Below are 18663 nucleotides of genomic sequence, written 5' to 3'. Positions count from 1 at the left end.
AGATTTAAAAGATTTTTTTTAAAAAAAACATACAGTAACAGGCCCTTTCGGCCCACGGCCCGCGCCGCCCAATTTACACCCAACCCCCGGTACGTTTTGAATGGTGGGAGGAAACCAGAGCGCCCGGGGAAAACCCAGGCAGACATGGAGAGAGCATACAAACTCCTCACAGACAGCGCAGAATTCGAACCCATGACAGTGTAACAGCGTTGTACTAACCCTGATATTTGCTTACCTGCTTCCTTTTCTTCTGTTGATGTGAAAGTTATAGTGGAAGCTCATTAGTTTTATTTAAGATAGGCGGATAGAAATAAATATCAAAATTACATAAAATAAAACTGGGAATGAAAAATCAACCTGTCAAGGAAATATTTCCACGTTACATCAGACTGACTGCTTTCCTATACATGGTACAGGTATACCCCGCTTTACGGATACCCACTTCACGAAAATCCGCGACCACGAAGAAACCTGTGTTCGCTTTTGCAAAAGGATTTGAATGGGTTTTCACTCTTATGGAAATAGCCTCCAATAATAGCGAAAGGGGCTTCGCTTTGCGCCACTTCGGCTCGCGAATGGTTTCATAGCAACGCTCTAGTTTCGTAAAGCAAGGAATACCGTATCTTGTTTAAATTGCTCAAGTTATGCACCCCGACACATCAGTTCAAAGGTGGTATCACTCCGGGAAATTTTTTTTGGGGGGGGTGGGAAATCGCACCTGAGGTTTTCAAAGATTTCTTCAGCCTTTCGATTTCTTTAATGAAGAAAAAACAAACTTTGAGCAATTCCATTAGATCACATTTTTCCTCATTAACTCCGTGCGTAAAAAAAAACATCCAGCGTTTTATTTTGCAATTATTTTTCCACTCGATAGGAGACAAACTTTAATTCCACTTTGTAAAACACGAACATCTCCAGATACCGTGATTGGAGTAAAAACGTGACCCCGATTCAGAGTATTTAGACACAACGAAGTGTCCAACAACGTGGATTTGTTTCCTTGAAAAAAAAACCCCTCTCCTTTAAAATGCCTCGCAATATTTTGAAATAATCTACCGTTACATTTTTACATTTACCGTCATCCTTTTGTTTCTCTGTGGTTACATGCAGGAAAGAATATAATAATTGTGATGTTAGGTACGTTCTAATGCAGGAGTATTTGACAAAAAACACACGATCCATTGTGTAGGCAGCGTAACGTACATAAGAGTTGACAATCGCCTTAACCGTTACAGCTGTTGCTGAACAATGTAATTAAACATTATCCATATCGAATTTAAATAATTACCTCACTTATAAAGAAAGTACGAAATCGCGCAAAATCATCGAGGACCCCTTCCACCCCGTGCCCAGCATCTTCCGTCGGGGACGAGATCCAGGAGGATCAGAGCCAGCGCCACCAGGCTGAAGAACAGCTTCTTCCCACGGGCAATGAGGATCGAATTTTTAAATTCTCTTTCGTAAATTCAGACATTCAGCACGGTAAGAGGCTATTTCGGCCATGATGCCCAATTTACAACCAATTAACCTTCAACAGCACCTCCCCCCCTCCCCGTACATTTGGAACGGTGGGGAAATCCCATGCAGACACGGGAAGAACGTACAAACTCCTTACAGACAGCGCGGGATTCGAACCTTGGCCCCGATCGCTGGCGCTGTGACAGCATTGCGCTAACCACTAAGTCACCGTGCCACCCCAAATGCAGAACGACCAAAGGAACCGCTCACACTGATCATCCGAGACTCATGAAAAAACATTTATTTGTGTATATGAATTCTTGCCCTTCGTCTGGGTGTGTGTCTGTATGTTTTGCACCGAGGACCGGAGAATGCTGTTTTGTTGGGTTGTATTTGTACAATCAGATGATAATAAACTTGACCTGAAATCTCATTCTTGAAACCGTACGATTGCATTAGTTCCAAGAGCCAATCCTATGAATGGAAATTCAGTCTATCAGAATAGAGAACCGTAGAACTCTACAACACCGAAACAGGCCCTTCAGCCCATTTAGTCAGTGTCTGCCTAGTCTTGATGGTCTGACCCTACCATAACGCTCCAAACCCCCTCCCCTCCATGAACCTAGCCAACTTGTCTTAAAGGAGCTGGAGGCCTTGAAGATGGACTGAGGCCTGAAATGTTGGTTAGAGCTTGGCCTCCTCTACCTCTGTGAGACCTGCTGAGTTGCTCTTGCCTTCCTGTGTTTATTTTTATTTTTTCTTAAATGTTAACATTGAGCCGTCATTTACCATCTCAGCTGGCAGTTCATCCCATGGTCCCACCGCTCTCGGCATGAAAACATTCGCCCTAACGTTCCCAATACACATTCATCCTTTCACCCTTAATCCATGTCCTCTAGTTCATGTAAATGGTGTAACTATCAGGACCACTTGAGAGAAACACTTTTGGTCTTTCGGGCCGAGCATGTACGAGCCTATTTTCCAATTCGGATGCAAGCCAGTTCCTCTGAAACGCATGTTGCCTGACATGTAACATGTTTTGACTTTCTACATTTATTTCCTATTACTCGATAATTTGGTGCCAATATTTTATCCTAAATTATGATGCTGTTTTTAAAAAAAAACCTCTTACCGGTCTCTTCCATTTGTTTCTTTAATTTGGCAATTTCTGGAACGAACGTTTAATACGTCAGCAAAAATTTCCACAGCTTAATCTTCCTTGAAACAAATCAGTTAATTGTCACGAGTAAATAATACTATACTTTAAGATTAAATTATCCCATTAAAACATTATTTTATTAACGCAGAAGCAATAAACTAACGCTGCAATTTTCAATGTATCGCTTCCTTCCGCCATGGTCTCGGGAAGTTGGCAGAATGGGATAGAAGGCACGTTTTTGATCTGACACATTCTCACTGAACGTGACGAGGACATTTCACTAAATTACATAAACTTTGATATTGATTATCTGTCCCCTCTCCGTATAACCATTGGAGTAAAATCAGTTCCATATATTCTTCCAGAGCAGATCAGGGAGAGATGTATAATAAGGATTTTACATGTAATGAACTGTTGAAACGACTCTGCGGGGCGTCACCACGAATAATATTTTGATATATATATGTTTGTACTGTGTAAAGGTGTCATTTGTCTGTCTGTGTGTTCGCATGTTTTGCACCGTGGTCCGGAGAACGTTGTTTCATCGGGTTGGACTGGTGAAAACGGATGATAATTGAACCTAATACACACTGAAACTCGACAATAAAGACGACGGCTCATTGAACTCCACAAAACATCTTTCTCTATTCCGCAGATGTTTCGCAGCCCGATTCCGGGGCATATCGCACGGACGATGGGGGCGATGCGTTCTTTAAAATGTGCACGTTCGACAGACAAGTGAGAGATCCAAACGTAGTCTTCAACGATTCGTTAAATACTCATCCAGGGGTTCTCCGCCCTTTTTTCGTTCCCCTAACATACCACCTTAACTAACTCCTTCCTAACCACACAGCCCACCTGTGCTGTAGGATGCCACAAGTGCTCCATGGTTAGTAAGTGGTCACTTAAGGTGGAATGTGAGGAGAACCACCACAACCCCTGAACGAATCATTGAGTTCACACAAATTACGCTTTTCTCTTTATCCCGACTTAGTCTCTATACATTTGCGTTGAAGCCCTGCTGATGCTCGTGATAGGGTAGGGTTGCACCTGCCGCAAGAGCACCGGAGGACAGACCACACTCTGTTGTCACTCAGCCAACCTGTGTGGACCAAGCCCCACCCGGTCGGCTGCCAATCATCCGTCGGGCTATAAGCCGCATCCGGCTCCTCGAGGTCAGTCACTCGGAGCTGCAGCTGACTTTAAGTAGAATAAAGCCCGTTGTTCAGTCTTTTCCAATCTTGTCTGCTTACTGTCACCACAGTGCATCACATAGGGGAACCCTGCTTTAGGTTCAGTCAGCACACAGGAGGGAGACTGGAAACTTGGCAAGGACAACAACCACGCACTCAACGTCACCAACACCAGGGAGCTGACTGTTGACTTCAGGAAGGGAGAACCAATGATCCATTGATCACTGGGCTCTTTGTTGAAGAAAGGGTGTGCTGGCAATGGAGCGGTTTTAGAGAAGATTTCAAGGAAGGGACTGGCGACTGAGGAACGATTGACGGCTCTTGGACTGCACTCCTTGAAGTTCAGAGAAATGACGGGGGAGGGGGGAGGACCTCACAGAGCGTTGAAAGGCCTGGGAAGAGTAGATGTGTCAAAGTTGTTTCCCAGGGCAGGGGAGTCTAGGCTAAGAGGGCTCAACATCAGGATTGAAGGGCATCCGCTGAGAATGGAGTTGCGGACGAATTTCTTCAGCCGGAGAGGGTGAACGTCTGGAACTTCCGGCCACGGGTGGCTGTGGCGGCCAGGTCGTTGGGTGTATTGAAAGCAGAGATCCTCAGGTATCTGAATGGATAGGGTATCAAAGGTGATGGGGAAGGAGGCAAAGGACTGGGGCTGAATGGGAGAATGGATGGAATGGTGGGACAGACGTGATGGGTTGAATGGACTACTACTGCCCCAATATCTTATGGTAATGATTTAAAGATGTATTCAGGAGGTACGAGTGGCCTGTTTTCAGATGTAGTCAGAACTGGTGGAGTTATCAGAATCAGGATTTATCGTCATTAACAAGTCACGAAATTCGTGGTTTGAGGCAGCATCCCAGTGCAAACATTCATATTATAACCATCTTACAACAATAAATATAAATAAATTAAAAATAATCGTGCACGAAACGTCAGGCAGTGTCTGTGTTTCATCGACCATTCAGGAATCTGATGGCAGTGGGGAAGAAGCCGTCCTTGTGCCGCTGAGAGCTCGTCCTCAGTTATTGAGGTGGGATCGCCCCAGAGTGCAGAATGATAGCGACCTGCGGGTGAATTGGGCAGAGTAATGGCAAATGGAATTTAATGCGCACGCGAGCCTGCAGTTTGGGAAAGCTAAAAAAAAAAGGGGGGGGGGGGTTGAGTAGCACGGCTACCATAACTCTCTCACGCCACCAGTGAACCCGAGATCGAATTCACCTCCTTCTGTCAGGAGTTTGCACATTCTCCCCATGCCCGCATGGGGTTTTCCCCGAGTGCTCGATGTTTCTCCCACCGGTTAGTAGATCGATGGATCGCGTGGGTGTATTGTGGTCGGCGTGGGCTCTTGGTTACAGTGCTGGACCTCTAAAGAAAAAAAAATTAAAAAGGGAGAAGCTAACACAATAAGTTTCTTGGGAATATTGAGGAATGGATGCACTTTGGGGAGCAAGTCCAGTGATTGTCAAGTGTGGCAACCCACTCAGATAAAGATGTGAATTAGGCGTATGGAAAATGAGCATTCATTGGCTGGGCCCTGGAATATAAAAGGCAGGCGGTAAACCTTGGAAAACCTTGGTACGATCATGACTGGGGGGAGGGGGGGGTGGGGGGGGGGGAATTCCATTTTGTTTGCCGCTGTTTATAGATGATGGAAAGGATATTTACCTGCATGTTGCATGAGGTTGACCATTTCAATAGAAGGGAGAGGTTGAATAAGATGGATTTAATTTCTTTACAAAAACGATCACTAGTCGCCACAATTTAACCTCTGCTCTTGTACCGTGTGAAATTTTGAAATTAAAGATGAGCCTTTGCTCCACCGATAAAATCGATGATTACTCTCCAAGCATCTTCGATGTTCATTTAAAGGATGTTCCGAATCCGCGTTATCAAATTAGAATCCAATCATTTTATTGGTGCTTAGCACGTTCTCTTAAATTTCTAGTTTTAATACATCCATGTCCAACCTCCCATAGATTTTGCTTGTTTCTTTCAGGAACATTCGAAGCTACTTAACACGAGTTGAGTCCAGCAACCTGTCGAGGGCTTTCGGACTTCAAAGCCTGCTCAGCATGGAGAAACGCCCCTTTGAGGAAGCTCGCCCAGCACTCTGTACCCGTGATCGTTTCCAACTCGGTCCAAATCTCCGTCAAACATCGGAGAATAAACGTTTTCAAACCTCCATAATCACAAATGAATTACTCCACGCAGTGTCCATGGGAGTCCCCTGGGGACGGATTTCGCTCGATAAAATGAAATACCACAATCAGGGAAGAGAAATTTAAACAACCCAACGTTCATTATGATTGGAAATAAAAATGAAACATTGGTTCTGTATCTTTATCTTTGCTGTCTACAGGATGCTGTTTGATCTGCTGAGTTTCTCCAGCATCGTGTTTTCACTTCAACCGCGGTGTCTGCAGAACCTTCGTCATTTACTTCTGGGGATTATAACTTACCTTCCTTAGTTAAATCGAAAGCCTCAACTATTTAATACAAAGGACGGAAACAATGACACCACATTAATCAGGAATATAGTCATTGAACGATGATCCAAATAAGAAAGGCAACTCGATTTCAATTCGCTGGACAAATGTTCATATTTTCTTTTAGACCGTGTGGTTGTTCCTTTTATAATGAACAGCATTGCTGAAGGAAAGAAAGAAATATCCAGAATATGTCAGGCCACTTTGTTTCAATATTTATCAAAATCTACAGCTGCATTTGTTTAGTCTATAACACTGGACAACAAATTTTGTCAAAAGGTTTGCTTCCTTAAAACAATTTGGGGATAACGATCGACAACGTCAAGCTGAACACAAAAATAATTTCAGATTTGTTGTATCGCATAGGAAGTTGCGGGAAGCATTAGATTAACTTTTATTGAATTTAGCGTGCTCAATCGCATGAGGATGCTCTCGGGCTGACTGCACGTGTGAGGAGCCCAGGGGTTTGTCTTGGTCACCAATTTTACCACCGAAGTAGAGCTCGTCGGCTTTCTTAGTGAGTGCGGTCAGGCTGCGTCTTCGAACTTTCAGCGAACACTTGCCACAAACGTAACAGGATATCTCGCAGCTGTTGGGCATTGACGAGACTTTTCTGAGGACAATAAATGCTTGTGTTAACCACACTCCCTGTGCCATTGCCTGAAGAACATGGGCATCAACATGCATTCAATCTATAATCAATGTAATGCACAGCCTCTGTACATATGAGCTGCTTTTATAGCCTGTCTGCATCTATACTGACTAAGCAGATCCAGGCCTAAGACTACATTTGCATAGCACCTGCACTGAGTGCATGTCCATGCTGGCTTGGACTCTCCAAAACATCTCGCTTTGTGGGTAATGTACTAGTAGACAAAATAGGACAAAATCACAAGAGTAGGTGGCATTTAAAAACAACGGTACGTGATAGAAAGTTTTAAAGGTGATTTTAGTGATCAGTAGCCCAAAGTCTACAAAATATGCCCAAAAGTGTTCAGGAAGCAAAATCTTCATTGTCCAGTGTAATTAAACAATATAGATTTAGCAGTGTCATTAAATTTACTATTGCACTCAATAATTGGGAGCTCAGCAATTTCCACTGAACAGTGAAAGCATTTAAGAGGGAGGGGAAAATGCTGGTAAATTTTCTTACTCGCCGCTTTCTCGGCCTCCTTCAATTTTTTCATCTCTGTGTAAAGTGTGGAAAATTCAAACAATAACTGGAATGTTTTATTAGAGCCCTGGTGATATAATTGTTTTTTAAAAATCAGTTAATCTTAGACCGAGTCAAAGCGACAGCCATACTCACAGGGATGGGAGCTGGGCAACATCGACAGGACCTTATTATATTTGTTACGAGCCCAGAGGACCCCAAAACCCAGCAGCAATAGATATTCACCAAGACAAATGGTCACTTAAACAAAAGTTGCTTTTAAGTATCTTTAAACATGAAAACAGGATCACACTTTAACTTATTACTATTAATTTAACAACCCCCTTCTAATTCTACATGCACCTGTATGTAAGTTTAGAAAAGTTCTTTGATTCACAGTCCAATCTCACTTCTCATTCCTCCAAGTTTACTGGTTGCAGGCAATTCTTCTACTGTGCACAGAATTTAACATTTATGAAGTTCACCAGACTTTGGTGCTTGAAAGGTAAATGGTTACCGCTGAGGAAGGTTCTTGTTGGTTTTGTTACTCCTGGACATAAACTGATTCCTTCTGATCAGGCACATCAGTGTCTTGCCGAATAAACTTTCCCCTTTAGGGTTTTCCAGATGACAACCTCTTTCTTTCAGGTCACACAGCGTTCCTTTTCTGTTTCTCTTATTTCAAGTGAAACATTATACAGCCAGTCCTCTCCTCTTGTATGGACCACAAGGGGTTTGACCAAGCTGAACTAAGCACTCACAAACCGTCTTCAAAATGGGGTTCCCACAAGCTTGCCAGCTTGCCAGCTTGTCCTGTTCCAGTCCCAGCTGCTGCTGAACTGTCTCTCTCTGTCTCTCTGTCTCTGTCTCTGTCTCTGTCTGTCTGTCTCTCTCTCTCTCTCTCTCTCTCTCACACACACACACACACACACACACACACACACTCTCTCTCTCTCTCTCTCTCTCTCTCTCTCTCTCTCTCTCTCTCTCTCTCTCTCTCTCAGAGAAAAGCACATGAAATCCTGAAATGATCATTTCAACCTGATGAAGGAAATTCTCCTTATTTATTGATTTTAACATGGAGATAAGGAAGTATATTTTCCATTTCGAAAGTGGTGAGAATATTTCTCAAGCATTTACACACCGTTATTGGATTTGGTAGAATGATTTCACTCAACACTTTTAAACAATGAGAAATATTTAATGTATGGTATTACCTGCTTCCTTTTCTGCGTCTAGACGTGAACAGAAATTGAAAAGATTAATTCAAATATTCGTGGATGTATCAAAATGCGTTCATTTCAAGATTTAGAAACTAGTTCCGGTTATCTTCCTGTAGTTTACAACTATCATAGTCGTATATTACGTGTATGAACGTTGAAACATTGGAAGATTTCGTGGTTCCTGCATTACCTGTTGTGTTCCCGTACTCATTCTCGATACAACAGCGGCCTATCCACGCAAAACAGCACCCACAGCAGGGAATGCCAATGCGTCAAAGTAAATGGTAATGAAGCTGGCCTTGGTGGCTGCCATGCTGCATTTAGCTCCGTATAAGTTGAGAGAGAACGCTTGGACGAGGAAGGAGGACGGGTGAATCGGTCGTAGAAGAAACAGGCGTGTGTTCCTTGTACGTTCGGGGCGGCGGCGGCGCTGACTGGGGTCCTTCAAGTGGCCCCCGGGGCACGCACCATCTCTGCCATACCCTAGATGTGCCTCTGTGATTCGGCCCACATGAAACACGGAGGCCATGGAATGTTTTACTGGGCCGCTCATCCCAGTAACATCAAAGCCACGCGTGCACCACAAATGAGGTTTCACAAGCCGCAACAACAGAATGGCCTTTTTGTCTGCTCCTGCTGCCAACTGTCTTTCGAGCACGAGATTTGGAAGAAAAGGAAATAAACGTAAATAACAATTAAATATTAAAACATTGAAAAGAGCACGGTATGCTTGGAATGCAAAGTCACATCATCAAACAGGAACGGGCCTTTAATGGGGAAAACTTAAAAGACAATCTGAAACTGATCACAGGCTTAGGAATCGATCATTCGATACCCCTGTGCGACAATACGCCGGTAGAAATGCAATTACACCCTGGAGGAGGCACAACATCGGGTCTAACAGAGCTACTGCCTCACAGCTCCGCTGATCCAGAATTCAGTGCCTTTTGAGTGAATATTTCCCCTAGGACTTTCCCCAGTGGCTCCGGTTCCATCCCAAACCCCAATGTGGGAGTTGGATAGATTCATAATAACACTGGACAACTAAGATTTTGCCTCCTGAACATTTCTGGGTGTATTTTATGGATTTTGGCCTGCTGATCATGAAAATCGCCTAAAGGATTTTCCATCACGTACTCTTTTTTTATAAAGATATAAGCTATTTTTGTGATTTCCTCTCATATTTCAAGGCTACTATTGACCACAAAGCGAGCCATTTTGGTCTGTCACAGCCGACCTGGACATGCACTCAGTGCAGGTGCTATCCAAATGTTGTCTTAGACCGAGGCATGTTTGGTAGGATAGATGCAGACGGACTATAAAAACAGCTCACATATTCAAATGCTGAGTATTACACTGATAATAGATTGAACGCATGTTGATGCCCATGTTCTTCAGGCAATAGCATTTAATGACTTCAGGAAGATTCGATGCAGCAGAAGCATATCGTCGAGATCGCAACAGCTACGATACATCCCGTTACGTTCGTGGTGAGTATTCTCTGAAGGCTCAAAAACTCAGCGGGACTACACTTAATAGGAAAGCAGATGACCTCTACCTCAGTGTTAAAGACCTGCCCTAGGCTCCTCACAGTTGTTGTCCCACAGGTGTAGTAAACCTGAGAGCTTGGTTCAGCGTCATTATCCGATTACACACACTAAATTCAATAAAAGTTAATTTAATGTTTCTCCAACTTCCCACGTGATCCAGCAATTCTGAGATAATCTTTGTGTTCAGCTTGAAGTCGTCTATCACAATTCCCAATCATTTTTCAGGAAGCGAACCTTTCCAAAATAGAAATGGCTGCCCCGTGTTATCTATGGTAAATTGCTTTTCCTCTAGAGAATGGATTTGGTATTGAAAGAAGTGTGGGAGAAGGTCGTGTGGATTTCCACTGGTGTGTGAGCCGGCATGGATTCGATGGTAGGAAGTGGGCTCCTTCCCTGATGATTCGTTCCAGGAATTCCGGGGCAAGGGTGCACATAAAATAAGAATTTAATTGCTCCAAATATTTATCACAAAAATTCTTCCCTTAAAATAACATACGCAACTAAACATATGTTCCAATGCAATATATTCTATTAACCAGCAAAGCTTCAGGATAATCTTACCAGTATTTGCACAATCAGCTTTCCATTTCTTAAGTTCTGGATGCAAAGAAAAATCGTTTTAAAGTCATGAGTTGAATCCAAATTATTTTGTGCAACTTGAAATGCTCATTCAGGTTTCAGATTTATGATCAGACTACATACATGACTTCACAAACAAAAATGAACGAGATTTCATTCAGTGGAAGTATATCGAATGGAAACAATTGTGACAGATTTGTGTTAAAGTTAATTTTTTCGTTATAAAATATATATACTTTTAGTGACACAGTTACACAATCAGCGAATCCTTTGAAATGGCAGCTGGCAGATCTTGGAGACTTTGTCTGCTGATTCATTCTTCTGCTGGATGTCCGTTTGCTTAAAGAGACAGCGTGACTGCTAATTCAACAGTCTTATGAAAACTCAAAACAACAGGAGCTTGCTCGGAAGCACGTGTGTTCGCGCAGAGCCAACCTCCTGGCAGGTCTCAGCAGACAATTCGGAGTCACATCCTCTCACACTTTTGGAAGAGATTAAACTTTTGGCGGCTACATTCAACACGAAAGTGAGATTTCCCGATCTTCGATTCGGTATAAGATTTCAGATTTGCCTCTATGTTTCCAAAATGAGAATTATAACCCTCCTGAGGAATGAGGATAAGATGCACGTTGTTCGCATTTTTGTCCGGCTCGTACCTACCAAGTAGAAGAGTGCGATTTTCTTATTACTCGTCGGATGGCTAAAACTGACATTTTTAAACAGAGGTTGTGAATATTTCATGGCCACAGGGGTTGTGAAGATTTCATGGCCACACTGTCTTTCAGGATTAGACCTTATGCTATAAATGACATTTAAATATAAATAAATTAGTGCAAAGAGGAGAAAAGGAAGGTAGTGTCTGTGGTTCATTGATCATTCAGGAATCTGATGGCTGGGGTGGGGGGGGGGGGTGCAAGAAGCCGTCCTTGTACCGCTGGGAGCTCGTCTTCAGGCTCCTGGACCTCTATCCGTGATGGAAGCAGAGTGAAGAGGGTCTGCCCTGGGTGGTAGTGGTGGGGGGGGGGGGGTGTCCTTGAGGATGGAGGCTACTTTCTTGTAGACGTCCTTGATAAAGTGAAGACTGGTGTCCGTGATGGAGCAGGCAGAGTACACCACTCTCTGTAGCCTATTCCTGTCCTGCCCATTGGCCCCTCCAAACCAGACAGTGATGCAACGAGTCAAAACATACCAAATCTTCTCAAACTCCTAATGAAGAATAGATGCTGGCGAGCCTTCTTCGTGATTGCATCAGCATGGAGCTTCCGGAGATCTTCAGAGAGATTGACACCCAGGAATTTGAAGTCTTCAATCCTTTCCACCACTGGCCCCACCATGAGGACTGGTTTGTCTTCTTCTGGATTATCCCCTTCTTGAAGTCCACAATCAATTCTTCAGCTTTGCTAACGCTGAGAGTGCAAGGTTGATGCTGTGACACCACTCACCCAGCTGATGTGTCTCCCTCCTGATTTGCCATTTGTGATTCCGGCAACGTCCGTGATGTCATTTGTGGACGGCATTTGAATTGTGCCGAGCCACACAGCCGTGGGTGTAGAGGGAGTGAGGGAAGCATGTCTCCTTGGGGGTGAGCCTGTGTTGATCGTCAGTGAGGAGATGTTGTTTCTGCTTTAAAGCCAACATAACAACGCCGACTGATGCCACGCCCAGAGGTCACGGCATTGAAAATAATTCCCAGAACACAAATCTAAGGACTTCATTTCTTCTGGTTTGAACTCTACAACGTTACCTTCTTTTCCACTGTCACAATTTTAATACTATTAAAATAGAAATGGTTAATTAAATAGACAGAAAAATTGTGCAAAACCAAAGTAATGAAAAGGTTAAGCTGAAGGGGAACAAGCTTTTATATTTAAAAAAAGCCTTCTCTGAACTTCAGGCCTGGATCCTCCATAGATTATAGTCTTGGGCAGAGATTCTTCACACGTTCACAGAAATTTACGGTTTTGTTAGATAATTTGCCATCAGGAAAGTTCAAATAATCGGGGGGGGTGGGGGGGCGTGGCAAGATGGCTAGAGTCCAGACGTGTAATCTCGAACTCTGGCCAGACTTTTAAGTACTTGATTTTTAACTCTTTGTTTTCAAGTTTAAACTTTTTAAATTTTAGTGTAAAGTATCAAGGAATTGTTACGGCCACTAATGGTAAAAAAAAGATTAAACCTCAAGTACATTTTCAAAGTGCTGAAGGTTTGGGGCCTAGACGAATTGATACAGCCTCAGGCGTAATCTCTTCAATGTCTAAACCTCAAAGGCTGCCTGTGGGAGTTGGAAAAAAGTAGTCTATTATTCACCAAGTGAAGGATGGCACTGGAATTACTCGTTCTCTGAAAGAAGGTGGTTGTTCCCAAGAAGTGGACCCTGATTTGGAAAGCCTTTCGATTTCAACAGAGGGAGCACACAGGAAGACGACTCCATTGTTGGAAATGCATCAGGAAGCACTTCAATCTGAAGAAATTGCTTTTCTTCATGATTTCATGAAAAAACAATGAGATGTGGGGGGAGACCAAGGCGACTCCCTGAGGAAGTCGGGTGCTGTCACTGGGAGTCCAGACCCGCAGTAAAACTTTTAAAATGCCTTCTGTTGAGTTGCAGCAGCAGCTGCAGTTACCTTGTTCTGTCACTACATCAGAGAGAGCAGGGCTGAGCTTTTCTGACCTACAGTGTATACAATTAAATAATATTGTTCAAGCTGTTATTAACCATTTGGCATTTCAAATGAATGAAATGGCTCAGATGAATGCTGGTATAAGTTCAGAATTAAATATGGTTAAGACACATGTGGGTGCATTTTATGAAGAATTTAAAAAATTTCAGACTGCTTTTTTAGACTGTAAACAACGTGGCTTCTAACACAGAAAAAGTGCTGAAGGTTGAAAAATCAGTCATAGAATTGGGAGAACGTGAGAAGGAGCTAGAGAGGAAAATAGACTACTTGGAGAATCAAATCAGAAGGAATAATGTGAAAATTTTTGGTTTGCCAGAAAGTATAGAAGGACAAGATCCTCTTTGTTTCTTTAAAGACTGGATCCCGCAAGTATTAGGACAAGATTTTTTTTTCTGGGGGATTGGCACTGGAAAGAGCCCATAGAGCTTTAAGAAGAACACCCTCAGCTGGTCAACCACCGAGACTGGTAATAATACGATGTTTGAATTATTTGGACAGAGAAGCAATACTTCGACTTCCAGTGCAGAATGCGATACAACGAAAAACTCCATTATTTATTCAGAATAGCAGAGTTTTCTTTTACCCTGATTTGAGTCAAGAGGTCATTCAATGTCGACGGTGATTTAATCCAGTTAAAGAAGTTTTGTGGCGTAAATGTTATAAGTCTACTTTTCGCTACCCTGCAGTGTTGAAGGTGTTTTATTGAGACTATCAATTTCGGTTTTTTGAAAATGATCATGAAGCAATGATTTTTGCTGATTCATTGCCAGATATAAGAGGACAAAGACGTAGTCCATCATTATCTCCTAAAGAAAAATCTGGTTGTTCTGGAAATGAAAGAAAGGGCAGAAGTGGGAAAAACGGAAATGGAAAGAGTCCAACTTCTTCAGAAATGGGATCTTCAAGATTGGAATCTCTTGGATGAAAAGAAGATTTTTTTTTCTTACTCTATTTTTTTGTTATTATGATATTTTAATGTTATTGATTGTTTGGCTGGGGAGGGAGAAATTTGTTCTAAGCTCTTTACTAGTCATCAGCCACTGGTGGGTGACCCACTCCCAATTTTTGTTTAGAGGATTACTACCTTTTGGTAGTTTATTTTGGGGGGGGTTCTTTTTTTCCTTATATTTTTAAATTTTCATTTTAGTTAATTTTTAATTTGTGATTTTTATCGCCTATTGGAGGGCCTATATACATTGATTTGAGCTTTCAAGATATTATTGATATTTAGTAACAATAGTAGATATGTCAAAGTTGAGGTTTGCTACTTTTAATGTTCGAGGATTAAACAGTCCAATTACGCATAAGCGAGTTTTGGCATATATTAAGAAAATGAAAATTGATGTCGCTTTTTTACAAGAAACACATTTGAATGTGAAGGAAAGTATGAAATTAAAGAGGGACTGGGTTGGGCATGTATATTCTTCCTCATTTAATTCTAGGGCTAAAGGTGTAGCAATTTTGATACATAAAAATTTATCTTTTGAATTACAATCAATGGAGGAAAAGGCAGGATGTATCCTTAAATTAAATTGTAAGATTTTTAGTGAATTTTGGACTTTACTTAATATTTGTGCCCCAAATGTAAATGATAAAATATTTATTTCAGATGCATCTTTATGTTTGGTTCAGGCTAATGATAATATTTTAGTTGGTGGTGATTTTAATTGTGTCTTGGAACCTTTATTAGATAAATCTCCGAAGAAAGTTAAGAAATCCAAGATGACAGTTCAGGTTCAAGCGTTGATGAAGATTTTAATTTAGTAGATATTTGGAGATGTCTTAATCCGACAGAGAAAGATTTCTCTTTTTATTCATCTAGACATGAATCGTTTTCAAGGATTGACTTCTTTTTAGTATCGGCACATTTACAAGGGAAAATACAACAAGTGGAATATAAAAGTAGGGTGATTTCAGATCATTCTTTGTTATATTTTACATATGCAACTTCTGTGAAAATCCAAATGGCCTATTGTTGGAGGTTTAATACAATGTTGTTAAAAATATGGAATTTATTAATTTTTTGAAAAAACAAATTAATTTTTTTAATGAAAATTCTAATTCTGTTCAAAGTACGTTTGATGCTATGAAAGCTTATTTGAGAGGACAAATAATTAGTAATACTTCTAAAATAAAGAAGAATCAATTAAATCAGAGTTCTGAATTAGAGAAACAGATTGATGAGTTAGAAAAGGAATTTCAGAAAGATGCAACAGAAGATCAGAAAATAAAATTATCTAGGTTGAAATTGGAATATAATACTTTGCAATCTTATCAATTTGAATGTGTGATTAATAGGACTAAGCAAAGGTATTATTATTGATGGGGAGAGAAAGCACATAAGGTATTGGCGTGGCAATTACAGAAAGAACATATTTCGAGGACTATTAATGCTGCTAGATGGAATTCCTTTACTACTTATAAACCTCGTGAGATTAATGATGAATTTTACTCATTTTATAAAAAGATATACATCTGATGGAAAACAAGAAACTGGATCGATTGCTCTTTTTTTAATCACAGTTGAATTTACCGATATTAGAGGATGCAGATATACAGGAGTTAGAAGAACCATTTACTGATTCGGAAATTAAAATGACTATGCTGGAAATGCTGAACAGTAAATCCCCTGGTGATGATGGATTTTTGGTTGAATTTTATAAATTTTTTTATGATGATTTATCTACAGTGTTTGGGAATGTATTAAGTCAAGTTGCAGAACATTATGAATAACCTGAGTCTTGTTCTAGTGCTTTAATTACAGTAATTCCAAAAAAAGATAGAGATCCTTTGAAGGTATCTTCATATAGACCAATTTTGTTGTTAAATGTAGATTATAAAATAATAGCTAAAATATTAGTGAATAGATTGGCTAAATTTTTGCCTAAGTTGATTTTTTAAGTTCTTTACTAGTCATCAGCCACTGGTTTTATAAAACAAGTTTTATAAAGAATAGATATGCTTCAGGTAACATTTTGCACGTGAATAGTTTGATTAATGGATTTCGACAATCTTCAGATCATCCGATGGTGATATCTCTAGATGCAGAAAAGGCATTTGATAGAGTTGAATGGAACTTTTTTTTTAAGTTTTGGAGAAATTCAAGTTTGGTCCTTTTTTTATTGGTTGGATTAGGGCTCTATATAGTAAACCAGTAGCTAGAGCATTGATGAATGGTTTGATTTTGGAATCGTTTAAGCTATCTCGATCAAGTCATCAATGTTGTCCTTTATCACTGGCTTTGTTTGCGTTAGTGATTGAACCTTTAGCACAATTGATAAGACAAAACACACAGATACAAGATATGAAAGTTTTAGACGAGGAGTATAAAATTAATTTATTTACTGATGATGTATTGATGTATTTAAAAACCCAGCTCAGTCACTTTTGCACTTGAAGGAGTGTTTAATACAATATGGATGTCTTTCTGGATATAAAGTTAATTGGGAAAAAAGTGAAATATTACTGGCAAGTGAAGGAGATTATTCAGTTTATAAGAATATTATTAATTTGAAATGGACTGATCGAATTAAATATTTGGGTATAATTTTGAATGTTAATTATCAATCTTTATATAAATTAAATTATGTTCTGTTAATGAAAAAAAATTAAAACTGATTTAAAATGGAAAGATTTACCTATTAATTTAATGGGTAGGATAAATACAATTAAAATGAATATCTTTCCATGTATACAATATTTGTTTAAATCTATTCTGTATTTACTTGATAATTTTTTTTTGAGATTTGAATAAAATGGTTAGGGAGTTTTTATGGAGAGGTAAATTTTCGAGAGTGGCTTTGAATAAATTAACTTGGAAATATGAGTTAGGGGAATTACATTTACCACATTTTCAAAATTATTATGAAGCAGCCCAACTTAAATTTATTAGTTCATTGATGGATTCGGTACAGCCTCCTAGTTGGGCCAAAATTGAGATGGCAAATATTTCTGAATTTGAAATACATCAATTTTTGTTTAGATGGAATATAAATTTGTTACAACAATATAATGTGCCTATATTAAAACATTTAATGAATTTATGTATAAATAAAAATAAAATGACAGGCTCTAGGGGTAAATTATCAGCTTTGACTCTATTGTATAATAATCAACTTATTCCTTTTTCAATACATAATCGAAGTTTATTACATTTGAGATTTAAAGGTGTGGAAAATTTGGGAGATTGTTTTAAAGAAGGTAAATTTTTATCTTTTAATCAGATGAAGGAAGGTTTTGGTATTGATAAGAATTCTTTGTTTCTATATTATCAAATTCGATCTTTGGTAAGATGTATGTTTGGTAGAGATATGATTTTACCTGAAATGACCAAATTTGAGACTTCTCTTATGAAGGTACCAGAGAAGGGTTATATTTCATCTATGTATCAAATATTAAAGGATGGTATGGATAAAAAGGGTTGGGATAGATCTAAAAGTAAATGGAAAGCTGATACTGGTTTTATTTTTTCCGAAGATGATTGGTTAGATATTTGTTATGATAGTGTAACTAGATTGATAAATGCCGGTTATGCAATGATTAACTATAATTTTTTTACATCAATTATATTTAACACCTGAAAAATTTTAAAAAGTATGGTTTTCATGAATCAGATTTGTGTATTAGATGTGGTGATACAGTTGGAACTTTTTTTCATGCCGTTTGGTCATGTATACATATACAATCTTTTTGGAAGAAAATTCAATCGTTTTTAGAATAACTGTATAAGATTAAAATAGTTTTAGATCCAACAGTATTTTTATTGGGTCGTTTGCAACCTTTGAAAGGCTTGGGATTAGATAAGTTTCAGCTTTCTTTTGTATATTTAGCTTTTTCTATAGCTAAAAATGTATTGCTAGTACGTGGAAAGATATAAATATGATTGATATTAATAGATGGCATAATGAGATGAAATATTGTTTAATAATGGAAAAAAATTACATATTTTTCACGTGATAATTATATTTTTTTATTAATAAGTGGTTGTTATATTCAGAATATTTACATTTCAATTTACATTGATTAGATATTAATATGTGTATTTAATTTTTCTTTAATGTTTTTTCTTTTTTCTTTCTTTATGGCTCTCCTTAGGAGAGTTGGCTGAAGGGGGGTGTTCTTTTCTTTTCTCATTTTTTATGTATATAAAAAATAACGTTCATGTTTATGGTAATTGTT

At 39.6% G+C, this 18663-nt stretch overlaps 1 protein-coding gene across 1 annotated transcript in view; it reads right to left on the bottom strand.

Moving 5' to 3' along the window:
- LOC138752984 (uncharacterized protein MCAP_0864-like) overlaps positions 1–18663 on the bottom strand; it is an 88256-nt gene that overhangs the window by 20300 nt on the left and 49293 nt on the right. Inside the window, exons 32-39 of the mRNA XM_069915582.1 lie at positions 10787–10822; positions 8670–8687; positions 7453–7488; positions 6273–6299; positions 2591–2626; positions 1077–1094; positions 719–754; positions 236–250 (exon numbers count right to left, since the gene is read on the bottom strand). Of these exons, the coding sequence (XP_069771683.1) occupies positions 236–250; positions 719–754; positions 1077–1094; positions 2591–2626; positions 6273–6299; positions 7453–7488; positions 8670–8687; positions 10787–10822 (222 nt within the window). The remainder of the gene's footprint in view (positions 1–235; positions 251–718; positions 755–1076; positions 1095–2590; positions 2627–6272; positions 6300–7452; positions 7489–8669; positions 8688–10786; positions 10823–18663) is intronic.

This window comes from Narcine bancroftii, chromosome 2 (assembly GCF_036971445.1).
Source record: "Narcine bancroftii isolate sNarBan1 chromosome 2, sNarBan1.hap1, whole genome shotgun sequence".
Lineage (NCBI taxonomy): Eukaryota > Metazoa > Chordata > Chondrichthyes > Torpediniformes > Narcinidae > Narcine > Narcine bancroftii.
This window is presented reverse-complemented; position numbering and strand designations above follow the sequence as displayed.